Here is a 20,222-nt window from a genome sequence, read left to right as displayed (position 1 = left end):
TGAATTCATCCCGGTATCCTACTTACGTCACATTCCCAACACTAGAATTGTTTTAATTTTGTATAAAATTTTCTTCAATTCTTTGTGCCTGTGTAGGGAGGGGGTTGAAAACTTTTTTCTGTCAGGCTTTATTCACATCTGCGTTGTGGCTTCCGTTTATAATGGGCACAACGGACACCAGCGGCACCTGACGAACCACATTGGGTTCCGCCAAGGTGTTCATAGTTATGACGGGAAAAAAAAAACGATATAAACAGAGCCCTATAATATATTCTGATTTTATATATAAAGCATAAACCTTATAGACCTGTAACTAGATCATAACATGCAGAAATATATGGTAATAAATAGAATGTAAAATATTTCGATAAAATGAAATATAAATTGACAATGTATCTAATAGCGTAATACAAGACGGAAGGTTTACATAAAACCTTGTTATCTTATTAACATGATAATTATCACAGGGTAATTTGTAGCCGTGAATTCATGGACGTACGGCCGCTGCCTCTTGGTATGCATCAGATAAGGTGTCACCCAGGACAAACCTGCTCTGCTATACGTAGAAATCCTCCAGGCCACACCTGTACGACGGGGCTGTGTAGGGAAATCAGTGGAACGTGTTGTATCAGGGATGATGTCACCGACTCCTGGGAAGTCTCATTCATATTCGCAGATGAGAGAACGACATTCGTGTTCCTGGATGAGACGCAGAGAAAAGAGTCACACCGCGGAGAGCCGAACCTTGAACTCTCGGCTGCCGGGTCGATCCTGGGAGTGGTTGGTCGGGATACCTGTTCACCAGTGCTCCCTCCTCGCTGTGCGCTCTGGAAAGGAAAGAGTTAAAAGGGACCTTCTAATGAGGATTCTGCCTTGAGAAGCCGCTCTCACAGTCCGGAAGATCTTATATTTTTAACCCTTGCTAGATGCCACCAGGGCGCACGTACTATGACACGGTGCTATGACCAGATATGCGGCAACTAGACCGGTCCACCATGGACTCCTGCGCTACAGGTACGGCTCTCCAGCTGTGGCAGCACTACCTTATTTACATCTGGGGTGGCGTAAAAAGGGGTTAAGTGTGCTGCAGGATTTCAAGGAATGTATTTTTTTAAAAGGGTTAACAGAGACAAATAAAAATCTATAGAAACTTGTAAATATTACAGGTGAGTGTGTCAGTAGGGGGCGTTACCACCTGTCAGTTCTACTGAATAAACACCAGGTAATAGGTCTGATGGGCGATCACCTAGTTCATCAGGGGGACTGGACGAGGTGAGTGCAGAAAGGGGTAAGTGGGATTGTCAATTAAAGGGCCAGTAATCCTATTTTCACCCTGTTGCGTTAATAGAGGAATTGCTGATATGTGTTTGTAAATGTGTCTATTTTTTCATTGAAGAACACTACAATCAGCCTGAACCGGCTGATAACAGGGAACAATAGACAGGTGCTCTTTATATAGGGGTGCATATTGGAAGTTTGGGGGCTGCACCAGAATTTAGAAGTTAGGATAGTGCACAGTGAGGGGGTAACTATCTGTTGTTTTTGACCAATCAAAATTTATTAAAGCTCCACCTATATGCCCTATGGATGGTGAACACAGTAAAGGTAAGGTCACCCGTAGCAGCGTTGGCATGCGACCGAAACCCTTGCGGTGGCCAATGGTTGTACAATTTTTACTATAATACCCATCTTAATCATGCACCTATTGGCCACCACAAGTGAGTGAGGTTTTGGCCTTATGCAGGCGCTGCTACAAGGGACCGCACTAAGGGTAAGACCACACGTAGTGACTGCCAGAAAGCACAGCTCAAGGCGGTTTTACCACAAATAGGTGCGGTTTTCAATTGAATTGTTAATGGCCATGCGATTTTGTGGGTAAAACTGCTGTTAATCTGAAAAATTGAGCAGCCAATAATAATCGATTTGAAAACCGCGCCAAATTTGTGGTAACACGGTTTTCAGTTGCACATCTCGGCCGAAAGTAAATTTCTTTAGCATCCATTAGGTGAACCTGTTATGGCCATCTTGTGGACAGTCCATGTTTCACATAGCGTGCGCTTGAAGTCATTCACGGATATTCTGCATTGTTCCTGTTGGGGTACTACAAGTTCCAGCCTTCCATGTCAGTGTTTTTGCTTTGCACGATCCACAGTTTATTATTTTCAGCTTTAGCCCTTCCTTTTCAGTGGAAAAGGTCATAGGAATGATAAGAGAATCTGTGTGAATGCTGTTACTTCCTGAAATTGTGCAATACAACAATATATCATGTGTGCAGCGCAGCAGAGTGGCACTCAGTGCCTCCTTCCTGTTGGACTAAGTATTAATATGGTAATCTAGTATTTAAAATTCACCGTTAAATGAACTGCTTGGGTCAGCAGGTGACAATCCCTGATGTCAGCCATTACACTGTATACAGGATTTGCCACCCAGCCTTACATTCTCCCTTTCTCCTACTTTGTAGGTCCAAGTGTCAGTCTTAACTGCTGGCCTGGCATTCTATTCATAAACTTAGACAATCAGGATGAACACTGCTATAGGTCCCTCCCAGATGGAGGCGATGGATACTTATATAGAACCTCATTATACAGCCTTGTACCCGCGTACAATGAGATTGTTGTCTGACCTCAAAGTGATCATTTTTACATTGCAGCATAAATACAAAACATACTAGAAAAAAGAACAAGCAAGAAGTCGTCTAAGACCGTTAGGCTTAGGTTTTCCGTTGTTCTGCTTTGCTTAGTAGAACAATAAAAACGGAAATGACGGATCTGTGGCATAATAAATGCTGATGGGGCCAATGGAAGCCATTGAATTTAATGAGTTCCGTCGGCTTCGATCATGGTTTTCGTCATTTTGCAGGACAAAATAGTGCTGCATGCTGCGCCATTTTTTCCTGCAAATATGATGGAATCTGCGAACAGAGACTCTGATGCAGATGTGAACATAGCCTAAGGCTACATTCACACGACAGTGAAAAACGGACGTGTGACGGATATTTTCTAACGGCCCGTGAACATTGACCGTCAAAAAGTAGGACATGTCCTATTTTTGTCCGTTTTCACGGCCAGACGGCTCCTATAGAAGTCAATCGATCAGTTTTTACCGGACGTTTTTTTGTAATCAATCCTTGTAACGGCCGGTAAAAACTGATCCTGGCCGAGGATTACCCGCACACAGCGCTACTTTGAGCGCTGAGCCTGGGGAAGCACTTGACAGCACTGTCCATAGAAGGACAGTGATGTCGGGCTTTCAACAACGGCCAGAGTATGGCAAGATCTCTGGCCGGGGACTTCAGTCTTGTAGATAGCACCCCTCCATGTAGATAGCACCCCCTGCCTGAAGATAGCAAGCCCCCCGCCTATCCCACGCAGATAGCGCCACTGTAGCTCCCAGTAGGAGCGGAATCCCCGGCGGACAGATCCAGCTCTGGCAGGGGATTCCGCACCTAGAGAAGCCCCCGGCGTCACTATCCATATATGGACAGTGACGTCAAGGGGTTACTCCTGGAGTGGAATCCCCGGTCCGCTCTGGCAGGGGATTCCGCTCTCTTGACGTCACTGTCCAAATATGGACAAAGACATCAGGGGCTCCGTCTATGAGGAATCTCCGGCCAGAGGATTCTCCTATAGTGAGCTACATTGGCGCTATATACAGGGGAGGCGGGTGCTATCGACAAGGGGGGTGGTATCTACAGGTGGTGTGCTATCTACAGGGAGAGTGCTATATGGGGGTGTGGCACTATCTACACGGGACACTGGTGCTATATACATGGGCACTTTGGCACTATGTGGGCACTGGCACTTTATATGTGGGCACTATATTCCTTTATATTTGGGACCTGTGGCACTATGTGAGCACTGTGGTACTATGTGGGCATTATCTACAGTGGGCACTGTGGCACTATCTACAGGGACATTGTGGCACTATCTACATGGGCACTGTGGTGTTTTTAGGGGGTTGGGACAAAAAAAACGGACAAATTAAATCCATCCTTTTTTTTTAACGGCCATGAAAAACGGATGGCAAACGGCCATTAGAAATGGACAGACGGACTGGAAATGGATGAAAATATGGAGACACTGATGCAAAATGGCCACGAAAAACTGACAGTTGATCAGTTTCTAATGGCCATTTTTATTCACTGTTGTGTGAATGTAGCCTAATCAGCGGAAATTACTGTGGAAAATCTGCAGCAATTGAGTTTAATGGAAAATTCCAAATCCAAAACAAAACCTAAATGTTGCCGTTTATCTGCGGATCCGCAGCAAAACTATACTCCCTTTGCGCTCCCATGGCAACGCGTCCCCAGGCTGGTCTCTGTATACCCGGCCTCGAGTGATGGTGTGACGTGACCAAACCATCGCCGGAGGCTGGGTGCACCGAGACCAGCAGGGGGACCAGAGATGCGTTGCCATGGGAGAGCAAGGGGAGGAGAGTATAGTGGAGTTTCTTTCCAACGATTGTCTTCTGCAGAGGAAAATCCGCTACAAAATCCGCACTGAAATCAGCACAATTTGGTGCAGATTTTCTGGCAGATTTCCCTGCGGATTCTGGGTTGGATTAGCTGTGGAAGTTTTTGCAGCAAATTCGACCTGTGTAGACGTAGCCATACTCTAATGTTACTTTCTTGTATCTGATAGAGATGTTTTAACGTCTAATAGATTCGGGTGCCAGCTCTGGGATCCGCACCTATCTCGAGATTGGTCCTCCAACCCCTACCCTGCTGGCCGCCAGATCCATCAGTGCGGAGTTGATTGGGATTCCAGTAACAGCGTAGCTCAGCCAGCTCGATTGTTTCCGTAATCCCGGCCACCATGTCACTGGGTCTCCGCCTGGATGCGGCAACCAGCGGCCATCTCACCAGTCAGGGACGGGGACATGGTAAAACTAGTATCTATCTATGCCATATCTATTTATTTCCTATCTATCTATTGTTTTAATATATGATTTCTCTAGTCACTGGATTTGACACATTTTCATCTCTAAGGGCAGCTATATTTTTGACTTGAAATAACTGTGGTTTGTGTTTTACAATGGGGAAATGGAGAAATGGCCAATAAATGCCCTACTCAGAGCTCATTCTAACCTAAGGCCCGCCCATGAGGATCTAGCCAGCAGTCAAACATGGCTTTACTCTTTGTAGACTAAATATAGAAGCATATTTACTTGCAGGCTGTTAAGGATCTGCCAGGCTCAGCTTCTGTGTCTACGCCCATGGGTAATCAGTCTGCACCTGCTTCTATGTCTGTGGGACTGACTCCATCTTCCACCACTCAGGATGGCAGGCTTGGGAGTGGGAGAGCCTGTCACAGCCTGGCCAGACGGAGCTAGCTCCCGCCCTCTGTCTATTTGTACCTGCCTTTCCTGTTCCTCCTTTGCTTGTGATTCTTCTCGTTTGGTTTCCTGGCCCTGCTGCAGCTTCCTGAAGTATTTGACCCTGCTTCATATTGACCCTGGCTTACTCACTACTCTCCTGCTCTGCGTTTAGTATCTCGTACACTCCTGGTTTGACTCGACTTGTTCACTACTCTCCTGCTCTGCGTTTGGTACCTCGTACACTCCTGGTTTGACTCGGCTCGTTCACCACTCTTGTTGCTCACGGTGTTGCTGTGGGCAACTGCCCCTTTTCCCTTGCTTCTGTGTACCCTTGTCTGTTTGTCTGCCGTGTACTTATTGAGCGTAGGGACCGTCGCCCAGTTGTACCCCGTCGCCTAGGGCGGGTCGTTGCAAGTAGGCAGGGACTGAGTGGCGGGTAGATTAGGGCTCACTTGTCTGTTTCCCTACCCCCATCATTACACAGGCCTTTGAGTCTGAAGATGGTTACACACGTTTGGCCGTAACTGATGGTAAGATGAACTCAAGGTGTGCTCCTCCTAAGATCACAAGACGGATCAATGGAAATACTGCAAAATGCTGTATATCACTTCCAGGTATCTTCAGTGTGGATTATGATCTGCCATGAATTTGCTGTTCAGCTCTGTACAACCTATGAACTATGACAAGCTGGTTTTATCTGGTTTTGTAGGTGAACAATAGATTGTAAATCATATTCAATGACAAATCAGGAGTTGCTGTCACTTGGTTACTGAGTCACAGATCGTTCTATGATATTGAGCCGTCATTGTGTTGTAAATAGGGTATTGACTTCTAAGAAAACGTTATGTATCAGAGGACGATGTAAATACAGAATATATAATCTTATTAAATGTGATGCAAAAACAACCGTTACCTGCACACAGCGGATCAACTAGTCCATGGTTGTACTAATCCCACTCCGAAGGGATTAGTACAACCGTGTATTAATGGGGATAACACGATACATTGTTTCATCTGAAGATAAGCAGCACTGGAGGTGTCTGACAGCCCCTTATCTTCCATTTAAATAATAACACAATCAGCTGAGAGGAACTTTGGAAGAACGGAGAAGTCAGAAGTGATAGCGGTCTACTAAGCAGTCATTCAACTGTCAACTATAGAAATTGGTTTTGCATATTTATGTGGTTTTAGGTCTACACTATTTGAAGATCTATGCTTGCTGTCAGTGAATGGAATTCATTGCTTTATTTCTTTACATTCAAAAGCTGAAAATCCATACACACCTAATAATTCTCACAGGTGAGAGGAGGATGTAGTTGTAGCCAGTCCAGACAATCCTTTGTGAGCCTGCAGACTGATGCATTGTATACTGTTGGTGTATTTAGCTTAAAGACGATACGCTATATACGTTCTCGTATACGTTCAGAGGCTGAAAACCCTGTCCTGATCTTGTGCTGCTCAAACAGGTGCAGGGATCATGAAAAGATAGAGAGCTCTGAAACTCTACAAGCCATGCACATGTGTCAGACATGTTGATGACAGATTTTTTCATCTAGGTTAATTACAGCAAGCAGAGATCTTGAAAATGGTGAGGAATTGGAAAAGTTTAAGAACTTTTATTATACAATGTTCATGTACACTTAGATAAAAAGTCCCCTTTAAGGGTAAGTTCAGTTATGGGGAACTGCATATATAGAATCCATATAGTATATTTCTGTTGTAGGAATGACTGCCTTTATGAGGAGTGGTCTGATAATACAGCAGAGAAATTGGAGGAAGTGATGATTTTTATTGCTGGTTTGGCCATAATTGGCTATGAAGACTTTTGCAAACAATTGCATCTAAAATAGAAAATGAAGCAACTTTGCAAATAGTCTTAATTAAAACATCTCCTAACGTTTTGTGTCTACAGCTCCTATGTAGACTTATGTGTCTCCATGGTCACAGACTACAATAAACCCTGTGTGTAGTCTGATCCTGTATTTATGTGTTACACCCATACCTCTGTAACCGCTTCTACTTTTTGTTGTTTATGAAGATGAGTGTGTTTATTTGTAGTCTGTTACCATGGAGACACATACTATTTCATATGAGATGTATACACAAAGTGATCGAAAATTTTTAATTTAAACAATGTGCAAACTTGCTTTCAATTTGTTTATTTTACATGCAAAGGAGCAATAAATGGATGGAAAAGTGCACATTGCCTAGAAAGTGTATGGCCACTTTTTTTTTTTTCAACCACATAGGCCAAAACTTTTGCGCTCATTAATTTCTTACTATGAGGGCTTATTTACACGAGCGTAGTTCACATCCGCGATACGGACCTATGTAAGTCAATGGGGCCGTTCATACAGTCCGTGTTTTTCACGCAGTTTATGTCCGCTATGTAAAACTCACATGTCCTATATTTGAGTGTTTTTTGTGCATCACGCACCCATTGAAGTAAAGAGGCGCACGCTACTTAAATTGTAACTAAACCTTCAACAAACTTCTGACTTGTCATAGTGACATGTCATGAGTTTTGATCGGTGGGGGCCCGAGCACTGAGACTCCCACCAATTGCTATAACGAAGTGACAGAAGCGCTCGGGTTAGTGCTGACCCGCTTAGTTTCTGATCGACTTTTTTTCAGAAAGCCAATGTAACGGTATACAGGCTCATAGACTTTCTATTGAGTCCGTACACCGTTACATCGGCTTTCCGAGAAAAGCCGATCAGATACTAAGCGGTTCAGTGTTCGCCCAACCGCTTCTGCTGCTTCGTTCTAGCGATCGTTGAGGGTCTCAGTGCTCGGACCCCCATCGATCAAAACTTCTGACATGTCACTATGACATTTCTGCAAATCCCAGCCAAACACTGCAGGAAAAAAAATGCAGAAAAGTCGCGCGCAACGTGTTCTGCGGTGTGGCTTTTAAATCCGCAGCGTGTCAATTTATGCTGCGTATTCTGAGCGGAGATTCAGACATACCCTAATACAGTACAATAATACATACTAATAGAGTCGTTAGCGTTCTTTTAGACAGAATGTGAGATCTTGCGTTCTGAGCCTGAAGGCTGCCGTGAGGGATTGTGGGAGGGCACAGAAGATGCCAGTAATCGACGAAGCTTGTAAGTTTTTTGTTTTTTTTAATTCTAATCATATGTATTTAGTAAAATGTTTTTTTATTAAGGGGCTAGTGTTTTTTTTAAAATAAAACAAGTTCCCTATTGGTGGTGATAGGTACACTTTAAGAAATAAAAGCTGAGCCGTGATTGGTTGCTACAGGCAGAGGAACAGCTTGAAGCTCCTGGGCCCCAATACTATGTCTGTAACAGGGGCCCCTCACATACCATGAGTCATTATTAATACTGGTGTCTTCTTATAAGACAGAGAGTCTTTAGGTGAAACTGCTACCTCGGCACCCCCTATAGTTACGCCCCTATATATAGTGAGCAAAGAAAATTATAATTTTTTAGACAATTTGATAAATGACGGCCAAGCTTACAAATCGGGAACAATATTGGTTTTGCAATATTTCTACAGTCTCATTCAGGTGGGTGTATTGTATCCATGTTTAAAAATGTTAATCGAAAATTGCAGCAAAAGCCTAGACGGAAAAAAAACAACTCATGGTTATAGATTTGGATTACTCTATCAGAAATGTTTCCGCACGCTATACTACAATGTTACTGACGGCTAATGAATGGAGGGCATTGTGGTGCTGGGCTACGGGGGTGGATCATCTCCAGCTCAACATGATGAACGCCTTACAAGATTCCCATTGTCTCAGGAGATGCAGACAAAATACACCTGAGGCGCAGGCAAGATAACGCCTACCTAACCAAGACAGGAACGTTATACAATCACATTCTGCTCCAAAAATATTAATTATATAATAAGATATCCTGAAATGTACTAATATACTTTGTGTTTCAAAGCTGCACCATTTTCAAGATCTCTGCTTACTGGTAGTGAGTAGAACCATTCATGAGGTAGGAAACCAGTCCTGAACATGTCCAACAGAAATAGGTGCATGACTCGTTACAGCAGAGGTGTAGCTAGGTTCTGCTGCACCCGGGGCAAAGATTCAGATTGGCGCCCCCCCCACATTTCCCGACATCTCCTTCCCCCTCACCATGTTTGCTTTCTCTACCAATCAATGAGGTGTAATTTGGTTTTTCACAATTTTTTTAATGTAACTCGAGCATAAAACCATTTGTACATTTTACAAGCGATATAGTTATATAAGGTAGTTAACATAAAATGTTTTAAAGAAAATGAATTAAAGAGGTCACACACAGCCCCCTTGTGGATAGCGCCATGCACCACCCCCTGTAGATAGCCCCACACTCAGCCTCCCTGTTGTAGATAGCGCCACACAGCCCCCCTTGTAGATAGCGCCACACAGCCCCCCTTGTAGATAGCGCCACACAGCCCCCCCCCTTGTAGATAGCGCCACACAGCCCCCCCTTGTAGATAGCGCCACACAGCCCCCCTTGTAGATAGCGCCACACAGCCGTCCCTTGTAGATAATGCCACACACATCCCCCCTTGTAAATAGTGCCACACTAATCCCCCCATTTAAATAGCGCCACACACATCCCCCTTGTAGATAGTGCCACACACAGCCCCCCTTGTAAATAGCGCCACACAGCCCCCTTGTAGATAGCAACACACACAGCCCCCCTCCTTGTAAATAGCGACACACACGCCCCAGCTTGTAGATAGTGCCACACACAGCCCCTCTGTTGAAGATAGTGCCACATACAGCCCCCCTTTTAGATAACTCCACCCAGCCCTGCTTGTAGATAGTGCCACACTGCCCCATTGTATAAAGCGCCACACAGCCCCCTTTGTAAATAGCGCCAGAGCACCCACTTGTATATAGCTTGTATCACAGAGCTACTCCCTTGTATATAGCTCCACACAGCCCCCTTGTAGATAGTGCCACACACAGCCCCCCTTTTAGATAGTGCCACACACAGCCTCCCTTGTATATAGCGTTTTTTATCCCAGGCAGCTTCTAGCCACTCGCGGGATAAAAAAGCGACATGTCCTTTCTTGCCACGGTTCCGCCTCTGACCTCCCTTTGAAATCAATGGGGGGCACAAAAAACATTGTTCGCAACAGGGAGAAATGCAGCGAGAATCGCAACGAAAGCCGTGGCTTATTTTTTTTCTGCGTGCAAAATACTCTGTGTGAACTAGGCCTTATTCCGCAGCATGTCAATTTTATTTGCTTAACCCCTTAGACCTTTTTTTAGACCTTAATGACAAATCCATTTTTTACGTTTTTCCATCGTCTCATTCAAAGAGCTATAATTTTTTTATTTTTGCATCGACATAGCTGTATAAGGTCTTGTTTTTTGCGGGACAATTTGTAATTTTTATTAGCACCATTTTGGAGTACATAGAATTTATTGATTAACTTTTATTAACTTTTTTTTTTATTAACCTAAATTTACGCCCTTTACCATGTGGTATAAATAACACAATAACTTTATTCAGCGGGTTTTTGCGATTGCAGCTATACCAAATTTATATAGATTTTGTATGTGTTACTGCTTTTTTTTTTTTGCGGGACGACTTTTTGATCACTTTTTATCACATTTTTTTTAAGGCTGGATTCCAAGAAAACAGCAATTTTTGCATGTTTTTTTATTTTATTTTTTATGACGTGCACCGTGCGGGTTAAATGATGTAATAAGTTTATAGTTGGGGTCGTTACGGACGCGGCGATACCAAATATGTGTAACTTTTTTACTTTATTTTGGTTTTTAATAATAAAGCAGTTTGTAAGGGGAAAAAGTGGGTTTCACTTTTTATTAAACTTTTTTTAAACTTTTTTACTAGTCCCACTAGGGGACTTCATTATGCGATTATCCGATTGCATCTATAATACACTGCAATACTTCTGTATTGCAGTGTATTATGCCTGTCCGTGTAAAACGGACAGGCATCTGCTAGGTCATGCCTGAGGCATGACCTAGCAGGCATAGACTAGAGGCAGACCTGGGGGCCTTTATTAGGCCACTCGGCTGCCATATTAGCCAGACACTCGGCGTTCTTATCGCCGGGTGTCAGTGGGATGAGAGGGAGCTCCCTCCCTCTCTCCAAAACAGAGGGGTTAAACGGGTGAGATCGATACTAATATCGATCTCACCCGTTCGAGCAGGAATGCCCCCAGCCCTCAGCTACCTCTGGTAGCTGAGAGCAGGGAGATTTAACGGCTCACTGCTCTTTTTATTTATTCCGATGCAGCGCCGTAAAAAGGCTATGGCATCGGAATAAAGCCTGTTAGTGGCTGCCGTAAAAACTCTATGAGACGGTCACTAACGGGTTAAACACTGCTTATTTGTTGTGGGTTTTCCCCATTATATTTAATGGGAGGTAAGACCCTCAACAAATAGCAGTTGTTGCGCCCCAAAAAATGCAGCTCAAAAAAAATAAATATCTTATACTTACCCAGAAGTCTGTGTTTCTTCCTCCAGGCTGGCCTCCTGGGATGACGTTTCATCCCATGTGACCGACGCTGCCGCCAATCACAGACTGCAGCAGTCTCCTGCAATGAAACGTCACCCGAAGAGGCCGGCCTGCTAGCAGGCCGGCTAAATGCTGGCGTTTCCCGCAGCGGACATTCCAGGCAAAAAACGGAACTACAGTTTGGTGCGGTTTTTCGCCTGGAATTCCCTGCGGCCACCGGGGCCGTTACACAGTGTGACTTTATGCAGCGTATCCGCCCGCGGCCCAGTACAAAATGATCCACGGCCCGGTATTGGTCCGCAGACCAGTGATTGGGGACCACTGTAGCAGAGTGTTTTTTCTTCTCTCTTTTGTAAAGAATGGTAGTACCCGAGCCACAGGCATAGTGGAGGCCACATGACAGGGGAAATAGGAAGGGGAGGAGCCGAGGGACACGAAGCTTGGTTAGACTACGCTTTGGTTTGAGCGCCAGTCTAAGGTTGGATTCACGCGAGCACATTACGTCCGTAATGGACGAACGTATTTCGGCCGCAAGTCGCGGACCGAACACACTGCAGGGAGCTGGGCTCCTAGCATCATACTTATGTACGATGCTCGGAGTCCCTGCCTCGCTGCCGGACAGTTGTCCTGCAGCGAGGCAGGGACTCCTAGCATCGTACATAACTATGATGCTAGGAGCCAGGCTCCCTGCAGTGTGTTCGGTCCGGGACTTTTGGCCGAAATACATTACGGACGTAACATGCTCGTGTGAACCCAGCCTTAGCAGTTCAATGAGAGACCATGTAAATTTGGGGCAGGTTGCAAGTTCAAGCACTCCTGCTCTGTTTGCGGAGAAATGTCACATGGGTTGTCCCGTTGTTTTAAGAAGGGCAAAGGAAAAGGGGGCATCTCGGTGGCCATGGGGCCATGGGGGTGAGGCTGGTGAGACTGGTAGAAATGTTGCCCTATCTAAATAGTTACTCGGATAGGGAAAAGGCGATTTTACTGGAATCTATGTTTAGGGATGGTTTTCATATCCCCCCCCCACACACACACACACACACACACACACACACACACGCACACAGTGTCCATTTTTTGTTGCAGAACCTAAAGTCTGCTTGTGAATTCCCGTTGATAGTGTCTGAGAAGCTGAGTAAAGAGGTGGAGCTGGGTAGAATGTTGGGTCCGTTTGTTTCCCCCCCTTTTCTGACTTGGTGGTTTCCCTCCTTGGGGTGGTCCCCAAAAAGGAGCCTAACAAATTCAGACTCATCCATCACCTGTCGCATCCATAGGGGACTTCGGTGAATGATGGCATTGGTCCATCTCTCTGTTCTGTGGTTTACACCTCTTTTGACGGGGCAGTCTATCGGTTTAGGCGGTATGGCGAGGGTGCGCTTATGGCGAAAACTGATGTCGAATCGGCTTTTCTGTTTGCTTCCAGTTCATCCCAAGAGCGTTTGACTGTTGGGTTGCTGTTAAGAGGGGAAGTATTTTGTTGATAGATGTCTTCCGATGGGCTGCTCGATTTTGTGCGCCTATTTCTAAGCTTTCAGTTCCTTTATGGAATGGGCGATCTGTGAGGTGACAGGGGTGGCCTCACTTATTCATTACTTGGACGATTTTCTTTGTGTCGGTCCGACGGGGTCCCCGTTGTGTGGTAACCTTTTGTCGATGGTAGAATAGGTGCTTAGCCGGTTCGGGGTCCCGCTCGTGCCTGCAAAAACTGAGGGCCCTCAGTTGGTTATGGTGTTTCTGGGGATCACCATTGATTCGGAACGCATGATCTGAAATTGCTGGTGGGTAGAACGTGTCACTTGCGGAAGAACACGTTGTGCAATCTGCAATCTCTCCTGGGAAAACTTAATTTCGCTTGTCGAATTATGCCTATGGGTCAGGTTTTCTGTAGACGCTTGGCGCGGGCGATGACTCATGTGAAGGCTTCTCATCATTTTGTTCACTTGTTTCGGGAACATTGTGATGACTTGGAGGTTTGGTCAGAATTCCTTTAGCATTACAATGGCAGGTCCCTTATATGGCGCCGGTTGTTAATTTTGACTGGAATTTATTCACGTATGCGTCGGGTAGTGTGGGTTTTGGGGCCTATTGCGAGGGAGAGTGGTGCGCGGGTCAGAGGCCTAATGCCAGGGTTGCTGAGGTTTGGGTTCGTAACCTGGCCTTGTTGGAATTGTTCCCCATTGTCGTGGCGGTTACGATATGGGGTGAGCGTTTTAGCAACAGGAAGTTGCATTTTCACTGTGACAACATGGGGGTGGTGACGGCAATTAACAATGTTGTCATCTCCCCCTGCTGTCTGTTTGTTGCGGCATTTAGTCCTCTTGTATTTGTCCCATAATGCTTGGCATACTGCTGTTCACTTACTGGAGGGCAACAACTCAATCGCTGATTCTCTTTCTCGCTTACAGTGGGATCTGTTCCAGTTTTTGGCCCCGGAAGCAGAGGCGGTGGGTCTTGCTTGTCCTACTCACTTGTGGGATCTGGTCTGCAGGGAGCGAATCGGCTGATCCGTTCTTCTTTGGCTTAAGGGACGTGGATTGCTTACGAAGCAGCGTGGCGGGACTGGGAAGAGTGGTTGAGTGAATTGGATGGGGTAGTTACTGATGATGATTGGATGGTTGCCTTGCTAGCTTTCCTGGGTTATATGTCAGCTGCAGGCTGGTTGGTCGCGAAGGTTAATCGCTGTGTGGCGACCCTGGCTTTTGGACGGCGGGACGTCACAAAGGATTTTCTGGTTGGCTAGGTGCTGAGGGGATATAGAAGGGGATGTGTGGTGCCTGATAGACGTCGCCCTGTGTCGTTTGCCTTGTTGGAGGGGTTGGGGTATGCGGTGGATGTAGTGTGTGCCTCTGAGGTTTAAGTCGAATTTGTTTAGGTTGGCTTTTTCATAGGCTCTTTTCAGTGTGCTTCGGGTGGGGGAATTGGTTTCTCCCAGTGGGTCACGACTGGTGGGTTTGTTGGTTGAGAATGTTGCACAGCTGAATGGGCGGGTCGACTTTTGGATTCGCCGTTCTAAGACGGAGCAGTCTGGGAGGGGTAGACGGGTCTTTTGGGGGCAGTTTCAGGTGCGATTATGTGTCCTGTTCGCTCCCTGGTGATCTACATACAGGGTATTGATTTAGTGTTCGGTCCATTGCTGCGGCATGCGGACGGGGATTTTCTGTCTCGTTTTCAATTCACAACTGAAGTATTTAATTTATATCGGCCTGAACTGTAAGGCTTTTGCGTCACACTCTTTTCGTATCAGAGCGGCCACGGAGGCAGCTAGCTGGGGGTTGGGACCTGAGGTGGTGCGCTGTATCGGGAGGTGGGAATCTCGGCGGTTCCAGTCATACGTACGCCCTCATTTGCTTATGTAGTTTCTGGGGGGGTGTGGTCAGAGTGGTTTTTGTGGGAATGATGGTTTGTAATAACTTTTTGTGTTCTTGTCTAACGGTTGTTTTTTTTTCAGATCATTCTCCGTGCCTGGTGTGGATCTTTGGGCACTCTTATGTCCATTGGGGGGTGGTTCGGCGGAGGTTTGGCCTGAAGGGCGCCAGCTCGGTTTTTCTAGGTCAGCAGCTACGTTGCGCTGGCTCGGATCCCACGGCATGTCGTGGGCAAGAGTCCTAAAAGAGATTCATCATTATGCAGGGCTGGATAGGGCGCTGGATGTCCTTGTGCTGCGATGTTGGGGGGAATTACCTTGGTGTCCAGTCTTTGCGGGAATTGATCAGGGATATACGTTTTGATCTTCTTCGTCTATGGTCCGATTTCTCCAGAGTGATAGTGGTATGGTCGGAGATTTTACCTCGTAGATCGTGGAGGGCCAGCTGGTATGTGTCGGCGATTAATAGGGCTCGGATAAAGGCGAATAGGGCCGTGTCTGCGTTTGTGGTGAGGAATGGTGGTGTGTTTGTTTCTAACTACGATTTTGAGGATGGTTTGTGCAATTTTTGGATGGCGGATGGTGTGCATTTGAATGCGGTGGGTGTGGATCTGTGGCCGTTGAGGATTCAGGAAGGAATTGAGCGGGCTATGTTGTTGTGGGGGAAATCGCATATTTGACGTGGTCAAGATATGTTCGCTGTGGGGGTCCTTGTTGTTGGTTAAACTTGGTGGGGGAGGGATTCATAGTAGGCATGGTCCCTCCCAAATTATGATTATGGGGGATTTGGCTTATTTGGGCTCCTGCTGGGTGGGGTCCCGAGGAGTAAATACATTTGAAGTCTAGCCAACTGCGGTTGGTCACGGTGCCCCTGAGCCTGTGTTTTGGATGGCTGGGGGTGATGCCAGATCCTTTTTCTGAGCTTCAAGGACCTCTTACCCAATTTTTCCGTAGGGGTGAATGGTTTCACGCGAATGAGGTTAGAATGGGCTTGCGTGAAAAGGTTAACATTTTGATTATTTATTTTGTATATTTATTGGTATGTTATTTATTGACTTATTTTTGTTGTTTGTTAATAAAATGGCTGCTGTGGCCAATTCAATCCAAGTGGAAGTCTCTGTTTTATTGGGTAAAATAGAGTGTTAATGTAAGTCTGAGACATAAGGGGGTGTGAATTGGTACAGTAGCAAGAAAATTAGATCAAGAAAATGAGAGCAAGATAAAACTGAACTCTATAATCCCTTGTCATGAGCCAAGCATTTGTATCAGTTGGACACCTTTTCTGGACAAGTTTCTGGCCTCTGGATAAGGGTGGTATTACTTACTGACAGCAAGCAGAGATCTTAAAAATGGTCTGACAATGCTCTCTAGCATTGGGTAGGCAACACCCTGATCCCCACCTCCTCTGCTTTTTCAAATAGGGGGTGGGAAAAGTGCTTGGATGAACTGTTTTAAGTAGTATCTTGAATATGTTCATTTCCAGACTTAGCCCATGGAAAACGGTGGTGCTGTTTTTGGAAAACAAAGCAGACTCTCTTTTCTAATCTCAAACAATCCTGTTAGGGCTAGTTTCACAAACTGCATTTAGGCCTCCTTCGATTTTAGAAAAACGCCACTGACCCAAAAGACGAAATTAAAATAAAAAAAAACCTCCGAAAAAAAGCTGTTGATCGCTAAAAAATTCCCCATTGACTAACTGGCCACAGAAGTTTTTGCTGCTAAAAACATGGCAAAAATGGCTGGAAAACTTTTCCTTTTTCCTATAAACGCTGTGTTTTCTGCACATGTATTTTTTGATTAGATGTTTTGAAATGTCAGCATCTACATACACGGAATTTTAGTTTGGGCCATTCTGTAGCATTTGTAGGGTCAGAGATGTATTTTTATTTTTATTTTTTTTTAAACTCTGGGTATGGCATTTTTTTTCTGGCGTGTTTTTCCATTGACTTCTCTATAGGATTTTTTAAAACGCCTATTACCCGAGGAGAGAGTTCTGGGTAAGCATGATTATTTTTTTTTCCTGAGTTGCGATTTTGCGATTCCGCCGCAAAAGTCGCATCACCTGGGTTTCTGTTGCGGGTTTTGCATCCCCATTGAATTCAAGAGGGAAACCCCTAAACAGAAAGTCAACAAAAACGCAGCATAAATTGACATGCTGCGGATTTAAATTACACACCGCAGTATAATTTATTAACGTTTACACTGCAGGGTTTTTCCGCAGCGTGGGCATGAGATTTTCTAAATCTCATCCACTTTGCTGCTACTGTAATTGCTGCGGAATGTCCGCACAGAATTCCTTTGCGGAAATTACGCAGCGTTTACGCCACGTGGGAACCCGGCCTTACAGGTCATTTTTTCTGGGGGTCCAATCAGAAGCAAACTTTGTGATCTGCTTATTGTCAGGGGAAATTTCTAGCAAGTACAGATTGTCCGATATATATATACATATATATATATATATATATAATATATATATATATATATATATACCACAAGTTTAAGCTTGCTGCCAGAGTGATAGGTTCATTTTCACCGCTTCTGTCGTCTCTGTATTCACATGCACAACGTCAATGAATGCTGCTGCATCTGTTGGTCCCGGCGGTCATGTGACGGGATGCCGGTAGTAGAAGGTTGCTGCTTAGTCTAGCTGGACCCAGCACAGCCCTAAGGGTATGTTCACACGGCCTATTTTCAGACGTAATTCGGGCGTTTTACATCTCGAATTACGCCTGAAAAGACGGCTCCATTACGCCTGCAAACATCTGCCCATTGCTTGCAATGGGTTTTACAATGTTCTGTTCAGACGAAGTGTCATTTTACGCGTCGCTGTCAAAAGACGGTGCGTAAAAAGACGCCCGTGTCAAAGAAGTGCATGTCACTTCTTGGGACGTTTTTGGAGCCGTTTTTCATTGACTCAATTGAAAAACAGCTCCAATAACGTCCATAAAATACGCAGCGAAAAATGCGAGTGCTTGCAAAAAAGTCTGAAATTCAGGAGCTGTTTTCGCCTGAAAACAGCTCCGTAATTTCAGACATAATTTGCTACTGCGTGTGAACATACCCTAATAGTGACAATAGTTATTGATAGTTATGAACATTTAAAGAAAATTTCCAGGAGCACTGGGTGTGGCTTATCTGGTGGGTGAGTCTTTTGGGGTGTGGTCTATCTGGTGGCTAATGGGGCGTGGCTTTCTTCCCATAATTCTCCATACAAATAAACTAACAAACATTTCTGCACTAGTTTGGCTGACAAATATTATGGTGGCCGGTATCTCTCTCTGGTTATCTGGTTGTACACAGGCAGATGATGTCTCACTTTATCACTAGGGTTAGGCCATCTGTGTTGACCACTACTGGTAGCATAAAAACCAGCACAGATAATGCGACACACTGCTTCTTGTAGATAATGCCACCGTGCCCCTGTAGATAGTGCCACACATAGTCCTCTGTAGATAGTGCAACATGGCTGCTTTTTAGATAGTGCCCCCTGTAGATAGTGCCACACACTCTCCTCTTTGTAGATAGTGCCACACACTCCCCTCTTTGTAGATAGTGCCACACAGCCCTCCTGTAGATAGTGCCCAGGTACCACCCAAACAAATAAAATACCTTATACTCACATAGCCCCGCTCCCGGAAAGAACGGAGCTCCACAGCATCCTCACCCCTGCAGCCTACAAGGCACCGAGACGGGATCCTTGCGTGATCCATTGATGTAATCATGCCAGCATGCGCAGGGAGTCTGTTCTGGGACAGTAATTTGCCAGGATGTCCTCTGTAAATATGGGACAGTCCCAGCAAATTTGGGACTGTTGGCAACTACAGTCATTATACCAGGGCTGATTTCCCTGCGGTGCAGTCCCAGTTAGAGTGGGAAAGTATAGTGTAAAAAAATCTAAAATTAAATTATTATTTTTTTTTGTTAAACAGTTAGTATATACATGATTAGACATTGTTCTAATTTTTTTAATTTTTTCACAAGTCAGGAAATATTATAAATTAAATTCTAATTTATAATACTTCCATGTGCTGGTCACTAGAGGGAGCAATTCCCAAAATTGCCGCATTGGTCATGTGGTAAAGCAACCTCATTGCTTTATGCTGCAAAATTGGAGAAGACACACTCGCTCTAGTGTGCTCAATTAAACCCCCTCCTTTATCCTGGCTAACCTGCTACACTGTGTGCCGCCATTTTTTCAGCGAATGCACAGTGTAGTAGGCTTACATACAGTGGTAATCATACAGTAAAACATGAACATACACAAACATAACTTATCTGCTCCTGCCGCCGCCGCTGCCGCCGCTCCCTCCGCTTCTTCCGCTCCCTCCGCTCCTAGTCCTTGCTTCTGACCACATGTCCGGAAGCCGCGACCGGAAGTAGTCATCTTACTGTCCGGCCGCAGCTTCCGGTCCACAAGAAAATGGCGCCGGATGTCGCTCGGCCGAAGACCTTCCTTTTGGACGTGTGGGAACGGCGCATGCGTCGTTCCCACACAGACGGCGTACACCATAGTGAATAGAACGGCTCCCGTTCGCATTTTCTATGGGGATGTATGTGCCGTATTCCATCTCTGTATGTGTCGTTAATCGACACATACAGAGATGAAAAAAAAAATGGCAGCCCCCATAGTGAAGTAAAAGTTAGAAAAAAGAAAAAAGTAAAACACAAACACACAAATAAATAAAATTTATTTTAATAACACACTAAAAGCAAATTGATATTAAAAAAATAATAATTTGGGACACCTGTCCTTTAAAAATTTCCGAAAGGTCTTTTCTGATCTTTTAGGGACTGGGCATAATAATAAAAATAACAATAAAAGTTAAAAAAAACACATAAAATACCCCAGCAAAAAAAAAAAACACTCCCCTCTGCCAAGCATTTTCGTTACGCTAGCCCTGACCCAATTACCTTAAAATAGACGTAATATATCAACATTTATGCTAGACAATGATGATAACAAATAAAAAGTCTATACACTATAATATTACTAGAAAAAAAATAGCTAAAAAAAGCATAATTATTTTACTATTTTTTTCAAACTAGAAGCCTAAAAATGCTAAAAAAAATATACAAAA

At 44.8% G+C, this 20,222-nt stretch overlaps 1 protein-coding gene across 1 annotated transcript in view; it reads left to right on the top strand.

Moving 5' to 3' along the window:
* The first annotated feature begins 663 nt into the window (after positions 1-663).
* CCDC68 (coiled-coil domain containing 68) overlaps positions 664-20,222 on the top strand; it is a 41,506-nt gene continuing 21,947 nt past the window's right edge. Inside the window, exon 1 of the mRNA XM_075854980.1 lies at positions 664-1,014. Coding sequence (XP_075711095.1) covers positions 972-1,014 — 43 coding nt within the window. The 5' untranslated portion in view covers positions 664-971. The remainder of the gene's footprint in view (positions 1,015-20,222) is intronic.

Source organism: Rhinoderma darwinii, chromosome 1, assembly GCF_050947455.1.
Source record: "Rhinoderma darwinii isolate aRhiDar2 chromosome 1, aRhiDar2.hap1, whole genome shotgun sequence".
Taxonomy (NCBI): domain Eukaryota; kingdom Metazoa; phylum Chordata; class Amphibia; order Anura; family Rhinodermatidae; genus Rhinoderma; species Rhinoderma darwinii.
This window is presented reverse-complemented; position numbering and strand designations above follow the sequence as displayed.